General features: G+C 35.0%; 2 protein-coding genes and 1 long non-coding RNA gene across 3 annotated transcripts; 2 read left to right on the top strand and 1 right to left on the bottom strand.

The window, feature by feature from the left end:
• The first annotated feature begins 6007 nt into the window (after window positions 1-6007).
• Window positions 6008-7802, top strand: LOC105777365 (cytochrome P450 77A3). The gene has a single exon (XM_012600611.2). It carries the CDS (start codon window positions 6088-6090, stop codon window positions 7603-7605), a length of 1518 nt encoding a protein of 505 aa, XP_012456065.1. The 5' UTR covers window positions 6008-6087; the 3' UTR covers window positions 7606-7802.
• A 2100-nt stretch (window positions 7803-9902) lies between these two features.
• LOC128034005 (uncharacterized) lies at window positions 9903-10664 on the top strand. The gene is made up of 2 exons (XM_052622519.1): window positions 9903-10260; window positions 10591-10664. Exons 1-2 carry the CDS (start codon window positions 9903-9905, stop codon window positions 10662-10664), a joined length of 432 nt encoding a protein of 143 aa, XP_052478479.1.
• Window positions 10665-13886: 3222 nt separating this feature from the next.
• LOC105778486 (uncharacterized) lies at window positions 13887-15233 on the bottom strand. Its single transcript, XR_008189646.1, has 3 exons — window positions 14579-15233; window positions 14359-14465; window positions 13887-14276 (listed from the first exon to the last, which is right to left on the bottom strand). It is a non-coding gene; the product is annotated as an uncharacterized LOC105778486 (long non-coding RNA).
• Between the last annotated feature and the right edge of the window lie 587 nt (window positions 15234-15820).

The following is a 15820-nucleotide window of genomic DNA, read 5'->3' as shown; positions in this document are numbered from 1 at the left end:
TATATGATGAATTCTGGGAAGAATTTAATTTTGTGTATTCCATGTTATGTTTGTACTCGTTGAGCTTAGTGCTCCATACTTTCTAGTATTTCCATAGTATAGTCTTAGGATGTTGGTTATTCTTTAACTTATGTCCATTTTGCATAATGTAGTATTGTAAATGATATAATACATAAATGCTTAAATCTTTTATATTCATTAGAGTTTGAGAATTGAAATACCTAAATATTCCTTAGTCCATGTCCATTTTGTATTCGTGTAAAGCTCTCTTAACAATGATGACTTCAAGATTCAAATTTAGTCCAAATGCTTGAAAAAAAATACATTGCCAATTCTTCCAACCATTTGTTGGTTCTTGATACATATTTTAAGAAATAATTTTTAACAATATTATAATAATAAATGTAACTACAATAATATTTAGGGTAAACTATACCAACAATCCCTAAACTTCATTTAAAAATACTATTTAATCACTCAACTTTCTAACATTATGTAATAATCACTAACATCATTGAATTGTTACATTGAGATTACTTTTTTGTTAACTTTTGACACATTAATTTAAAAGATTAATAATTAATTTGACTTATAAACTATACCTAAAACATTATGTGATGATGGGAATGAAAGCTCAACTTTAACCAAATTGGATGTGTCACATCCTGAATTTCTAATTAATAATGTTGTAAAGTTATAACAAAGATTGAGTAATTGGCTTGATGGTTAAGAGTTAGTGAAGTTGTCATTGAGACTCCAGTTTGATTCCTCTCTCCTGTATAGTTTATTGAATTTTTGCCCAGAAACCCTAGTAGTGTTGCCCCCTTTAATTGTAACCTAGGTATAAATGTTAAAATTTTCTACTCAGCCTCTTCTTTTCTCATTTTCTTTTCCTATTGTTGTCCCCCTCCATTCTTCCTCTCTGTTTCCCTCAATTTTCTCTATTTTCTTCCCCTCTATACCGCCCATAATACCCCAAAACTCTACTATTGTGCCGCCTCATTGATCATCAACTCCTATTGTTAGTGTTGCCCCCCTTAATTGTAACCTAGGTATAAATGTTAAAATTTTCTACTCAGCCTCTTCTTTTCTCATTTTCTTTTCCTATTGTTGTCCCCCTCCCTTCTTCCTCTCTGATTCTCTCAATTTTCTCTATTTTCTTCCCCTCTATAGCGCCCATAATACCCCAAAACTCTACTATTATGCCACCTCATTGATCATCAACTCATATTGTTTCCTATTTTATTTTCTTCTCATATCATCTTTTACCCTTATAGCCAAATTTTTGCTGCTATTTTTTTGTCATTGCTGTCGCCCCTTTGTTTCACTTATTCTACTCTTTGTTTTTCTGTCATCACGGATCTAAGCAAGTACTGTAAATGCAGGATTTTTATTTTATTCCTAACAGATATAAGTGTTTTTATCCTATTTTCATATTCTGCAATGGTTGAATGATTCATGGCATGATCAAATCTCACAAGTTCTTTTATTTTTGTGTTTGATTGATTCAAGATCTAGATCCAAACCTTACGGATCAACCATAACATTGAGAAATCTATTCGCAGCTCCGTCGTAAGCCAAATAGAGTAAGTGTTAATTTTCAACTTCAAATCTGAAATTTTTGGTTAGCAGCATTGCTTTAGCCGAACCCTATATAGGTGTTAATGGGCTTTTTTTAACATTTGATCTCTGTTGAGTACAAATCTGAGTTGGAACTTGTTAAATCTAAAGCATAAGAGTTGCGAAAAGGCGATAGTGTTCGGATTAGCGTAATCAGGTGTGGGTATTACCTTTGGGTGTTTTATTGTTTATTGAAAATAATGTTATGTGCATGTTAATCAATTATATATGTTGATTTGTGCATGGTCGAATGGTCATGAGTTGGATTCAAAGTTGCCGATTAAGATAAGCACTAATGGTTATGGCTGATTGTCTACAGACTCTATTGTGATTAAGCAAATATGTAAAGAAACCACTGATTGTATGTTTTCTGTATGGTATAACATGATATTGATTATTGAATGCATGATTAAGCATGTCACTGTTATTGATACCGTCCTTGATCAGCATGATATGCTATGTTATTGATTGGTGATATGGCATTACATGGGCTTGAGTATTGATTAGGTGCCAGAATTGTTCCGTGGAGTACTGGCAGTTTATCCGCAAAATTATTGTTTAGCAGTATATCTGCGCCCCAGAGTATTGTGGAGTACTAGTGACTTATTGCAACTTACTGACAGCTTGTTTGCATATTATTAGCACTTTTAACTGCATACTGTTACTAGTGGTTTAATCACATTGAACTTCAACTCTTATTGTTTTGGTGTTTGGATGATGGGTTCTGGGGAACTTGTGGTATGTAACGTATGGATGGGTAGGACTATTGCACTGTATGTAACACCCCTAACCCGAATCCGTCACCGAAATAGGGTTACGAAACATTACCAGAGTTTACAAATCAAATAGACAGAAAGTACAAACATTTCATATCATATAGCATTTATGTCAAAAACCAATCAAAATTATACATATTGTCCTTTAATACGAGCCCTCGAGGCCCAAATTACGCATCAGGAACAAATCGGGACTAAATCGAAAACTCAAAAAGTTTTTCAGAAATATTAAAAATTTTCAACACTACAGGGATCACACGACCGTGTGGCCAGGCCATGTGACTCACACGGTTAGGAGACACGCCAGTGTCTTAGGCTGTGTGGGCATTCGAAATAGGGACACACGGTCGTGCCTCAGCTCGTGTCTGTGCCTGTACCCGTGTGAGTATACTGACTTGGGTCACACGGCCAAGTCACACGCCCGTGTGCTAGGCCATGTGAGCATTCTTTTTTGTGCAAATTTAAGATAAAAGGGACACATGGCCGTGTCATCTGGCCATGTGTCACACACAGTTGAGACACACGCCCGTGTCTCTGCCTATGTAGACGAAAATAAGCCATTTTACAAACTATATTTCTCACTCATTTTTTGTGTCAACTTACAATCAACATTATACATATCAACAAGCCATAATTAGGCATCCAAAACAAGCCAAAATTTCATTATGAAATTTGAAAAGTAAAGAAAAACAAATACGTAAGCAATGAATGCTTAATAAGCTCGTATAAACTTTAATCATCTCAATCCATTTCATTATGAAATTTACACTTATCAACAATAAACATTTACTGATGTCACACGATTCAAGAAACCATATTCAACAATTCACAAAATGAGTAAACCCATAGCATCTCTTATACATATTATCCCATGTATAGTAGAGTTTTAAACAACTTCATACTCTTTCAAATTTCTTTATTCTCATTTGCATTTCTTTACTTATCACACCCATTCCATATGCATAACACAAGTCATAAGCATCTCATACCACCATAAGCACAAGCTAGTGCATGCAAACATAGCCATTTTCAAACTAATCACATAATAAGTCATTTCATAAGAAATTGTATAACTTAAAACTTACCACTCTTTCATGAACACAAGTATATTTTCATTTGAGCACTTACCATTTCAATGCATCTTATAATTAAACACATTACCATTCAACCAATAGCTTGGCACTTGCCTAAACATCAAACAACAACACTTGTTAGTGTACTTGAACATATTTCATATAATTTCAACATCGATAATCTTATCATCTCAACATGTTACACTTGAGTTTATTACTCGTGTCTAATTACATAATTTCCATGTATCAACATATCAAGATATTGATATATATACATATCATGATACATATTATTCTCTTACCATTTCTTCATATACATTTATCATCCAAGACAACTCCTGATATTTTACCATTTGAAGAACGATTTACAGATTTGAGTACATCGTTAACAGAAGCTTGTAAGAGCTAAACAAAAGCTCGTAAGAGCTGAACAGAAACTCACAAGAGTTGAATAGAAGCTCGTAAGAGCTTAACGGAAACTCATAAGAGTTGAACAGAAGCTCGTAAGAGCTAAACAGAAGCTCACAAGAGCTAAAGAGAAAGTAAAACACGAGGGTTCGCAACAAATGCTGAACCCCAGTTTACTTGGGTAATTTGCCAATATCTTCCTCCAATACTGTCAATTCACCAAATCACGAATGTACTTAAATCTCGCGTTCAATCCAAACTGAGTATTAAATTTGATAATATTTTTCCAACAATAATTCAATTCCAACAATAGAACATATATATATTACCAATCACCAATTAACATTCACTTTAATCAAAATTATACAGAATACAGTTCATACGAACTTACCTGGTTAAATTGTAGAAATACCAATATTCAGGGGCATTTTAAAAATTTTTCATTTTTCTCGATTTTCCACTCGACCTTGATATGAAGCAAATGTGCAAAACTAGCTCAAGGAGCTCTCCCTATGTCTGTTTGAACCGAAAATGGGAGAAGAATTTCCTAGAAATCTCTTAGAAATTCAATTTGTACTTTTAATTTCATAATAATTACTATTTTGCCATTAAATGGCCTTTTTTTTATTATTCTTTTCTTGTTATGCCGCCTCATCCTATTCATTTAGGTATATTTACTATTTAAGTCCTCCCTCATTTATTAATCAAGCCATTTAATCACTTAAATATTTTAATTAACAAGTTTTGTATCTTTTTCAATTTAGTCCTTTTTAATTAATTAACTATCGAAACGTTAAAATTTTTCAACGAAAGTTTAATACCATCTTAACAACACTCCGTAAATATTTATAAAAATATCTACGGCTCGGTTTATAGAAACGAGGTCCCGATACCTCACTTTCTAAAACCACTTGACCTAATAAATCATTATAATACACAAATTACTAATTCAAAAACCTTTTTAAAAACCATATTTGACTTGTAAATATTAAATAATAATATTTATGAACTTACTTGCTAAATTTGGTGGCCTCGAACCACTATTTTCGACACTACTGAAAATCGAACTGTTACACTGTATCATTGAGCATGCCATATACATAAGTTTGATATGTCATGATTGTATGAACTATTATAATAATTAAATGTCTCATTGACTGAAAGTTTGCTTATTTTTGCTTGGACCCACACTGAGCTTTTTAAGCTCACCCCCTAGTTTACTCTTTACAAATAACCCTTAGGATTAGGCTCGGACTCGACATACAAAGGTCTCGTCTCAGATTTTCTCATAATTAAGTATTTTTAAATTTTAATTCATTTATTTTGGGGCTACAAATTTTATTAAGCATGAATTGTGGTTGAGTGTTTTTATTTGGGATTTTGCAGATGAAAACGGAACAAATTTAATAACCGGCCAAATACGATCTAAAATACGAATTTTTATACAAAAATCAAATGCAACACTTTTTCCGTTGCGTAACGGTAAAACGAGGTTTTAAGTGGTTTGTTGACAGAATCAACTAAATTTTTTTGTAATAAATTGAACTTAAATTATAAATGACCTAACAAAACAATGTTTTTTTACAAACCTAATGGAATCGTGTTAGGTTTTTCGAATATAGATTAAAAGATGTTGGCTTAAATAAGATTTTAAGAGTTGTTTAATCTTGTTAGATTATTTATATTCTTAAATGAACTCATTTATATTCATTTCACTCTTTTTATGAATTGGCTCATTAAATATGATAGAATATTGTAAAACTGGTTCTAGGAAGGTGAGGTTTTAAAGAGCTGGTTGAATACTGCACCATAGAAACAGCTGAGAGTGACAGTTCAAAGGGAAAAACAAAAATAACCCGTGTGGGCTCACAGTTTAAGTACCGAGTAGACATAAATGAAGTCAAACAGGTGTAGACATCCAACACCCTTGCATTTCCGATCTTCATATTAGATTCCATGAGACTGAGTAGTTGCATGCAATTAATTCGTTTTCACAAATACCCTTTATCTATACTCCTTTTGCTTTTTAGCTGGTTTCTTCGTAGCCCATGGGTTTGTTTTTCGGCATTTAACACCCAGCAGTAAAAGGTAGAAACCTTCCCTTATCAGCTTTAATGGCAGCCCACCTGTAATTTCATGCACTGCTTATTTTTATACCGCCACTTCCCTAAATAATCATCTATCTGCTAAAATTTTTTTCTATCACAGATATGGCTGTTTCATTTTACCATGTCCTCGCTTTCTTCATTTCATGCTTGATTTTGTTTTTTTCATGCAAATCAAAAGCCAAACGACGCTTCAATCTCCCTCCAGGGCCTCCTGGTTGGCCTGTTGTTGGTAATCTTTTCCAGGTTGCTCGCTCTGGGAAACCATTCTTTGAATACGTTGATGAACTTCGTCATCAATATGGACCCATTTTCACTCTCAAGATGGGGACTCGAACCATGATTATACTTAGCGACGCCAAACTCTGCCATGAAGCGTTTATCGAAAAAGGTGTTGTTTTCGCTAGCCGGCCGAGGGAAAACCCCACTCGGAATATCTTTAGCTGCAACAAGTTCACCGTAAACGCCGCCGTTTACGGTCCTGTGTGGAGGTCTCTGAGGCGAAACATGGTTCAAAACATGTTGAGTTCGACTAGGCTTAAAGAGTTTCGCACTGCTAGAGAGCATGCAATGGATAAACTCATTGACCGTCTCAAAGCCGAAGCCGCCGCCAATGACGGTGTTGTCTCGGTGCTGAAAAACGCTCGTTTCGCCGTTTTTTGTATACTCTTAGCCATGTGTTTTGGGGTTGAAATGGATGAAGAAACAGTGGAGAAAATGGATGAAGTAATGAAAACTGTTTTGATCACACTTGATCCAAGAATCGACGATTATCTCCCCATTTTAAGCCCTTTTTTCTCCAAGCAACGCAAGCAAGCGCTCCAAGTTCGTAAACATCAAATAGATTACATCGTCCCGTTCATCGAAAAGCGTCGAGAAGCTCTTTTAAACCCAGGATCGGATCGATCCGCCATGTCGTTTTCATACCTCGACACCCTTTTTGATCTCAAAGTTGAAGGAAGAAAATCAGCACCGTCCAATTCCGAGCTGGTCACACTCTGCTCTGAGTTCCTCAACGGCGGCACCGATACCACCGCAACCGCACTCGAATGGGGCATCGCACAGCTAATTGAAAACCAAGACATTCAATCCAAACTGTTGGACGAAATCAAATCCACGGTCGGGGATCGAAGAGTAGACGAAACAGATATCGAAAAGCTCAAGTACTTGCAAGCAGTAGTGAAAGAGCTCTTACGTAGGCACCCACCGACGTACTTTTCGCTCACACACGCAGCTACTGAGGAGGCAGCAACATTGGGGGGATACGACATCCCGACGGATGCGAACCTGGAGATTTACCTGCCGGGAATAGGCGACGATCCGAAAATATGGTCCGACCCAGAAAAGTTCGACCCGGATAGATTCTACTTAGGGAAAGAGGATGGTGATATAATGGGGGTGAAAGGGGTGAAGATGATGCCGTTTGGGGTAGGGAGGAGGATTTGCCCTGGTTTAGGGATGGCGACGGTGCATGTTCACCTGATGTTAGCGAGGATGGTTCAGGAATTTGAATGGAGTGCATATCCAGCAAATAGCAAGGTGGATTTTAGTGGGAAATTGGAGTTTACGGTGGTAATGAAGAACGCCTTGAAGGCAACGATCAAGCCAAGGGATTCAGGGTGATATATACATATATTCATATATTTGGAGTTGAGATTTAGTGAAATAATTACCTCTTGCACTTGGTATTTGGTAATGGTAAGCATATAGTTTTGGTTTCTCTTTCTAGTTTAGTGGCTGTTCTCAATTCTTGTGCTGGATATTTGTATTTTTTTAATATTTAATTTTATTTCATAAATTTGCTTTAAATTTTATTATCATTTAAATCTAAAATAAATAATTTTCTTTTGAAAACGTTACTTTATCCCAGGTTTAATCTAAACAAATATTCCATTTTCCTTTGTTTTTAATTTTTATTTTCTGGATTCGGATTGCTTCAGCTCACACATGCTTACACAAATTTAGTTATATTTTATATCCTAAAAGAATACTATATTTTATATAATCATTAAATTTATTTTTTAATTTTGAATAATTATAATATTATATATTTAAGGGTAAACTACCAAAATAGCCATTTTTGTTTCCATCAGGTTTCATTTTAGTCACTTATGTTTGATCACTTATGTTGTTGTGTTGTAACATTTTAGTCACCGAACGTCAATTGTCATTAACGGTGTAATGGTAAACATTAAATCATCATTTCAAATGAAAATTTTAGGTTAAATTATACAATTGGTTTATATTTTTTTCGTTTTGAACAATTTAAATTTTTTTCTTTTATGTTAAAAGAGATGGAGAATGGAGGAAAATAGAGGGAGAAGCAGAAGAGAATAAAAAAAGAAGAAGAAGAAAGTTAAAAGAACATAAATAAATAAATAAATAAATTGCTCAAAACGAAAAAATATGGGGACCAATTGTATAATTTAACCTAAAATTTTTATTTGAAAATATGATTGATGTACTACATCAGCTTACAGTTACACCGTTAACGGAAATTAACGGCTCAGTGACTAAAATGTTAGAACACGTTAACATTTTAATAATTTACCCTATATTTAATATATATAATGATTGTATTAAAAATATTTTATATTCATAATTAATCTTTTTTTGTTATAAATCCATTGATAAATGGATGTCCATATAACTCTCATAATCTCCAAATTCATTCTTTTGTAACTTTTGTAACCCTAAAGAATTCATAGGGTACCTTAATTATCTTTATTACGTATTTGTAACCTATAGTGATTGAAGCTCTATAAATAGAAGGCATGTATAAGCTTATTGAATCTAAGAAAAGTAGATTTATAGTCTCACTTTTGTGTCTACTCTTCTCTCTTATTCTTACTATAATTCTTTTAGTTTTATTATACTTATATATATATATATATATATATATATATATATATATATATATTAAAGATCAACTTATCTATTATGATGATTTTATTTAATTTAATTTACTTCTATATTTTAAGGATGGTAAAAGATTTGATCTCATTATGAAATTTGATTAAAAGTAATTTTATGTCAAATTTTATGGATTGCTTGCCGTGCTATTGAAACTTTAGTAGAAGATAAGAAATTTAATTAAATTTACTTATCACATCGCATGCTTATATGTACCTAGATTTTTTCATAAAAATGTTTAGATTTTTTCCATAAAAATGTTTTTCTTAATATATGCTATTTGATAATTGCTTGGTGATTATGTTTGAATGATGATAGATTAATTTTAATGTTATAAATTGATAGATTTGTAAATAACGATCCATTATTTCATTGATCATTTTTATTAATTAAGGCCTAAGGTTCATCATAATTTGTGACTTTGCATCGGTCCTTTAGTCATCATTAAACTAATTGTTTTATGTGTTTATTTGATGGTTTCAATTTGAATATATATATTCTAAATTCTAGACAACATATGTTTTAGATTTTGATATCGGTATAATTTTGATTCAGTGTTTTTAACGTTGGGGTGTATTAGTATCATATAAGTTGTTTTGAGATTTTGTTGTTGATGAATTTTGATTGCGTTCAAACTATACTACTGGAACTTTATTTGCTTACTTCTTGATAAGATCATCAAGATTCAATGTCAAACAAGAAAGGTATATCAACTGTCAAACATAATAATACAACAAAATAATTAGTGAAATTGTTGAAACCCTAATTCTCTCTTTGCTCCCAAGAGTGCTTTGCTAAAAGTCCTAGAGAAAGCAGTAATTGCGGTGGCTTGGGATGGAGGAAAGCGGTGGTGACGGTCGAGAGAGGGGGAGGAGATTTCACTTCTTGCAGAAGAATTGATTATGTTATCAGTTAAGAGCTCTAGGGTAGTGCCAAGTTCTAAACCTACATTGATATGTACGGTTTGGACGAAAAAACTATACAAACCAGAAAGCTTTAGGGCCTATATGAAAAGCATCTGGAAAACAAGAAAGAAGTTTGAGATTCAGATGGTGGGTCAAAATTTATTCTTGATAGGTTTTGAGTTGGCTGATGATTTGGAGTTGATTTTGGAGGGTATGCCTTGGTTTTTTCGCAACAGTGTTATCCTATTTGATAGACTATGTCAGGCAGTGGACAGAAATCAAATTTTACTTACTTCTTCACCGTATTGGATGAAAATTGATTCGATTTCTCCAGAGTTTGATAAGAAAGATTTAATGCATGCAATCGGAGCCACGTTTGGCAGGGTTCTCAGATCTGAAACTAATGAAGATTCTTGTCGGCTCAAAGTTAATTTGGATGTCCGGAGACCACTCCGAAGAGGTATTTTTGTTTCTACTAATGCTATTAGTAAAGTGTGGGTCCTTTTTAAGTAAGAAAATTTACTGATGTTCTGCTTTGGATGCGGAAGATTGGGGCATGGGCTGATTAATTGTACCCAGTTAACACCTGAAAGAATAAGAAAAATCAGTGAGAACCCTCCTTATTCGCTAGCCTTAAAAGCAGAATCAAAATTATTTGGGAATGAAAGAATTAAATTTAATGCGTGGATAAAAAAGGTGGGAGCCCAATGTTCGTACACTGAAGGTGAAAAAGTGGCACAAATAAGTACAGTAAAAGTTGTAGGTGACAATAATGAGATGGGGGTCACAGGAATATGGGGAATTGCTGGAAGGATGGGAGATGAATGGGGAGGAGAAGGGGCTGATGAGGCTCAAAAAGGATGAGGAGTCGAAAGTTTGTCCAAGGAAACAAGACCACATTAAATATGAGGATAAGGCAAACTGGAAAAGAACTTAATCGGCCAGCAAGATCATGAAAGTAGTAGGTGAAGCTAATATGAGAAAGAGGAAGTCTTCCGATGCAGATCTTATAAGGGGTCATAAAGAAAATGTCGACAGAGTTAAATTCAAAAGACTGAAGCAGGATAATTTAGGGGAATGGGATAAAGGCTTTTTGGAAGAGATGGTATATAACGATGAGCAACCAGATATTCAGGATTTCTTGAGATCGGCAGCTGCCAGTAGGTAAGCCGACCTGACACAATGAAAATCTTAAGCTGGAATGTTCGTGGATTGGGGAGTCCACGAGCGAGAAGGAGGCTGCGCTTTTCTTTAAAGCAGCATAGTTCCCAAATGGTCTTCTTAATGGAGATTAAATTTGATAAGTAAAGGATGAAGAGAGTTAGATGAAGCTGCGGCTTTTTGAATGAAATTGATATTGAAGCAGAAGGTTCGAAAGGAGGCTTGTGTTTAGCATGGAAAGGAGAATAGGTAGTTAGCTTGAAAAGTTTTTTTAGAAATCATATTGATGTTTTGATTACAGAAGAGAAGGTTAAGTAATAGTGGAGATTCACAGAGTTCTACGGTTATCCTTATGTCCATAATAAGAGTGATTCGTGGAAGCTGCTAAAGAAACTGGGGCAAGACAAGGGGTTTTCTTGGTTGGTAGGTGGTGATTTTAACGAGATCATGTATTCCTTTGAGAAAGTTAGGGGTATTCGAAGAGAGGAGAGCAGAATGCAAGCCTTTTGAGAGGCCTTAGAAGAATGTCAATTAGAAGATTTGGGATACTCGGGAGTGTGGTTTATTTGGGAGAGGGGAAATCTGCCGAAAACTAATATTAGAGAAAGACTTGATAGGGGAGTGAGTAATAATAAATGGAGGTCTCTTTTTCCGGCAGGAAATGTTAAACATTTAACCCATACGATGTCTGATCATTGCCCACTTCTTCTTAATATAGGTGGGGAAATTTTCTCGAAGAGATCTCTAAAATTTAAATTTGAGGCGTGGTGGCTGATGGAGGAGACGTGCGAGAAAGCAATCAAAGAATCTTGGGAGTCAGGAATAGGCACGATAGTGGAGAGACTTGAAAGATTACAAACAGACTTAATGGCATGGGCAAGTATGATAAAGATTGGGCGAGAGGGGCTAAAGACAAGACTCATGAAGCATCTTGATATGCTAACGGCGAAGGAGAGGAATGACAATGTGATGGCGAAAATTATTGACACTAAGGTACATTTGAATATGGAAATTGATAAATATGAAATGTATTGGGAACAAAGGGCAAGAGTAAACTGACTTAAAGCAGGGGACAAGAATTCAGGTTTTTTTCATAGATTTGCAACATTCCGAAGGCGTATTAATACCATTACCAAATTGGAGAAAGATGGAGGTGGCGAAGCAAATGAAGCTAGTGAAATAAATGAGGTAGCTACCTTATACTTTCAGAGGTTGTTCACGACAAATGGGATTGGGGATCTTTCCTATCTCTTGAAGGGCATCAAGAATAATATTTCGACAGATATCAATAGAGAGTTAACGAAAACTTATTCAGTAGAAGAAGTGTTCGCGGCTTTAAAAGGGTTGGGACCTACAAAAGCGCCAGGACATTATGGCTTTTCAGCAATTTTCTTTCAGCAATTTTGGCATATTGTCGGTAAGGAAACAAGTAAATTTTGTTTGGAAGTCTTAAATAATGGTGCAAGTATTGGCAAGCTAAATCGTACAAATATAGTGTTAATTCCAAAAATCCCAAGTCCTACTAGTATTGTTAATTTTAGACCCATCAGTTTGTGTTCGGTTATCTATAAGAATAATTGTAAATCGTCTTCAAGGAGTAATTGGAAGATGTATTGATGCGGCTCAGAGTGCGTTTGTTCCAGGAAGGTTAATAACCGACAATATGTTAGTAGCTTATGAGATCTTGCATACTTTTAGACAGAAGCGTATGGGGAAAAAAGGCTACATGGCAGTTAAGCTCGACATAAGCAAAGCCTATGATAGGGTTGAATGGGGATATCTGAAAGAAGTAATGCTACGTATAGGGTTCGCAACTGAATGGGTGGAGTTGGTTATGCAGTGCATTACCTCAACGTCCTATGCAGTAAATATTAATGGGGAAAGTGGCAGAATTTTTAGACCGACTAGAGGCTTGCGTCAGGGAGATCCACTGAGCCCTTTTTTTTATTTTTGATATGTAGTGAAGGATTATCATCCTTGATGAGAATGACGTCACAAGCGGGGTTGATAAAGGGTGCAAAGGCCAGTAGAAGAAGCTCATAAATCTCACATTTACTTTTTGCAGATGATTGCATTCTTTTCGGGGAAGCGTCAGAGAATGGGGCAAGGGAGATAAAAGAAATTTTGCAGGAATATGAGAAGTGCTCTGGGAAATGTGTTAATTTTAATAAATCTAAAATATTCTTTAGCAGAAATATTTCAGAAGAAAAGAAGGACGAAGTTTCGGCGATACTGGGGGTAAGATTTCAATTAATATGGAGCGTTATTTGGGGCTTCCGAGTGTTGTTAGTAGACGTAAGAAAGAATCCTTTCAGCATTTAAAAGAGAAGATTTCCACTAGACTTGATGGGTGGAGCATTAGAATGTTGTCCCAAGGAGGAAAGGAAGTCTTTATTAAAGCAGTTTTGCAGGCCATCCCAACTTACGCCATGTCGTGTTTTTTACTATCGAAGACTATGTGTGGAGATATTGAAAATGTTTTTGCTAAATTTTGGTGGTAGAAAGCGCATGGTAAAATGGGTATTCATTGGTATCAATGTAAGTATTTATGTCGGTCTAAAGAAGAGGGGGGTTTGGGCTTTAGAAATATGGCTAAATTTAATATATCATTATTAGCCAAACAAGGATGGAGAATTTGGAAAAATCCAAACTCCTTAGTAGCATAAGTTTTAAAAGCAAAATATTTTCCAAATGTTGACTTCTTAAATTCACAGTTAGGGAACAATGTTTCGTACACATGGAAAAGCATTTGGGCTTCTAAGAGTGTGTTAATGAAGGGAGTATGCTCGAAGGTAGGCAACGGTAAGAACATCTCAGTAAGTAGTGATTATTAGATTCCAGATTTATCGCTCTACAGATTATCAGATTTAATTTTGAATTTGAATGACAATAGAGTTACAGAATTTATTAATCATAGTAGCAGAACATGGAAGAAGGAGTTAATAGAAGCTACCTTTCCGGAGAATGTTGCCAAGAAGATTCTGAGTATTCCGTTGTCGGAGGTACCTCATGATGATTTCCAAGTTTGGCGTGCTGAGGCGTCGGACGGGTTTACAGTGCGCAGTGTCTATAAACTATTACAAGGTACTGAAGATAATCCTAGAGCTTTTGCTTTTCAAGACGACTATAAGGACTTCTATAATAAATTATGGCTACTGGATATACCTTCCAAGATTAAAATTACAGTGTGAAAGATCTCGTGGAATTTCCTAGCTACACGAGTTAATCTGGTATTTAAAAAGCTAACAAATACAACAGCGTGCCCCCGGTGTGGCTTAAGACCAGAGAATATGGATCACCTTTTCCGGGAGTGTCCTGTTTCAAAATCAGTATGAAGAGAGTTATCATATCATCAGTGTTTACAGGATAATCAGATGGATTTCTCTCAGTGGCTAACCTGGGTTTTTTCATAGAGCTCGACTTCCCAATGTAGAATATTTTGTTGTGCACTATGGGCTATCTGGGGAGATAGAAATGCTAGGGTTCATAAGAAATGGGGCAAATCTGGAAAAGAAACAGGGAGATATGTTCAAAGCTACATAACAGAGTTAAACGAGATTGATAAAAGTAGACCAAAAGCCCCCATAACTGTCAAAAAATGGAGAAAGCTTCCTGACCGGATGGTTAGGATCAACTTTGATGCAGCATATGATGGTAGACAAAATAGATCGGCAATGGGAATAGTAGCCAGAGATAGAGAGGGTTCAGTCCTCCTTTCATGTTTAGAGATCCATCATCGAATAACTTCAGTTTTTGCGGCGGAGGCAGTAGCATGTCGGAAAGCTCTCCAAACAGGAATTGGCATGAAATGGGAAAGTATTATTATAGAAGGAGACTCATTATCAATAATAAGAAAATGCAAGGAAAAGAACCTAGATAAATCTTGGGTAAGTGCGTATATCTATGATATTCATCAGCTAAGGCTAAAATTTAAAGAGTGCAGTTTCGAATATGTCCCAAGATCAGCGAATAGTCTTACGCATATCCTTGCAAAGGAAACATTGAAAAGAAATGAAGGAGTTTACCTGGTCGGGAGGGTCCCTGAAGATGCGGAAGTTCAAACGGCATGTGAAAGGGTGAGAGAGCCCGATTGAACCATAAAAGGGAAGGAGTGGAAGGAGGGGAGTCTGAGAAGGTGGAGACAGTTATGATTAAAGTATGCCATTGGAAGGTTGGAAACGTCTTGAAGAAGGAAAGGAAGTTTTGAAATGAAAGGACGGTAAAGGATTTGACGCTGATTGGGCAAGTAGAACGACAACATTTAATCTGCTTCAGTTTTTAGTTTTCCTCTTTTACGTTTTTCTCGGAGAGTAGGTTTATTTTATTATTTTATTATTCAAGTTATTTTAGGATGGGCCAAGTTTATAACTGGTGTCCGTTTCTTTATTTTTTAAACAATTGCTTGTGTAAGTGTGATTTTAATAAAAGCCCAATCTGAAGTTTATTTCAAAAAAAAAGGTATATCAACTTATTAGATCTCTATCTTTGCGGGGTTTTTTTTCTCAACAATAGCATATTTAAATATTAAATTGGCTTGATCTATGATTTAAATATTTAAGATGATATTCCTTTTTAAGTTTTTGATTCCATGGGCTACTTATTATTTTAAGCATATTATTTGTTCATGAAAATGAATATTGACTGGCTTATTTATGTCGTTATAATAGGTTCTATAATTAAATAATATATTCGACTAAAACATATTTAGTAGGCAAATTGTATTGATAAAACAATGAATTTTATGATTGTTCATATTTGATTTAATTCAAATATATATTACGTTCCTTTAATGCTCTTCTTAATTTAGTTATACAATTTGAAATTTTCAATACTAATACATGCGTAGTTCTAAAGACAAT

Source organism: Gossypium raimondii, chromosome 10, assembly GCF_025698545.1.
Source record: "Gossypium raimondii isolate GPD5lz chromosome 10, ASM2569854v1, whole genome shotgun sequence".
NCBI lineage: Eukaryota > Viridiplantae > Streptophyta > Magnoliopsida > Malvales > Malvaceae > Gossypium > Gossypium raimondii.
Note: the sequence above shows the minus strand (reverse complement) of the source record. Positions and strands in the feature narration are given on the sequence as shown.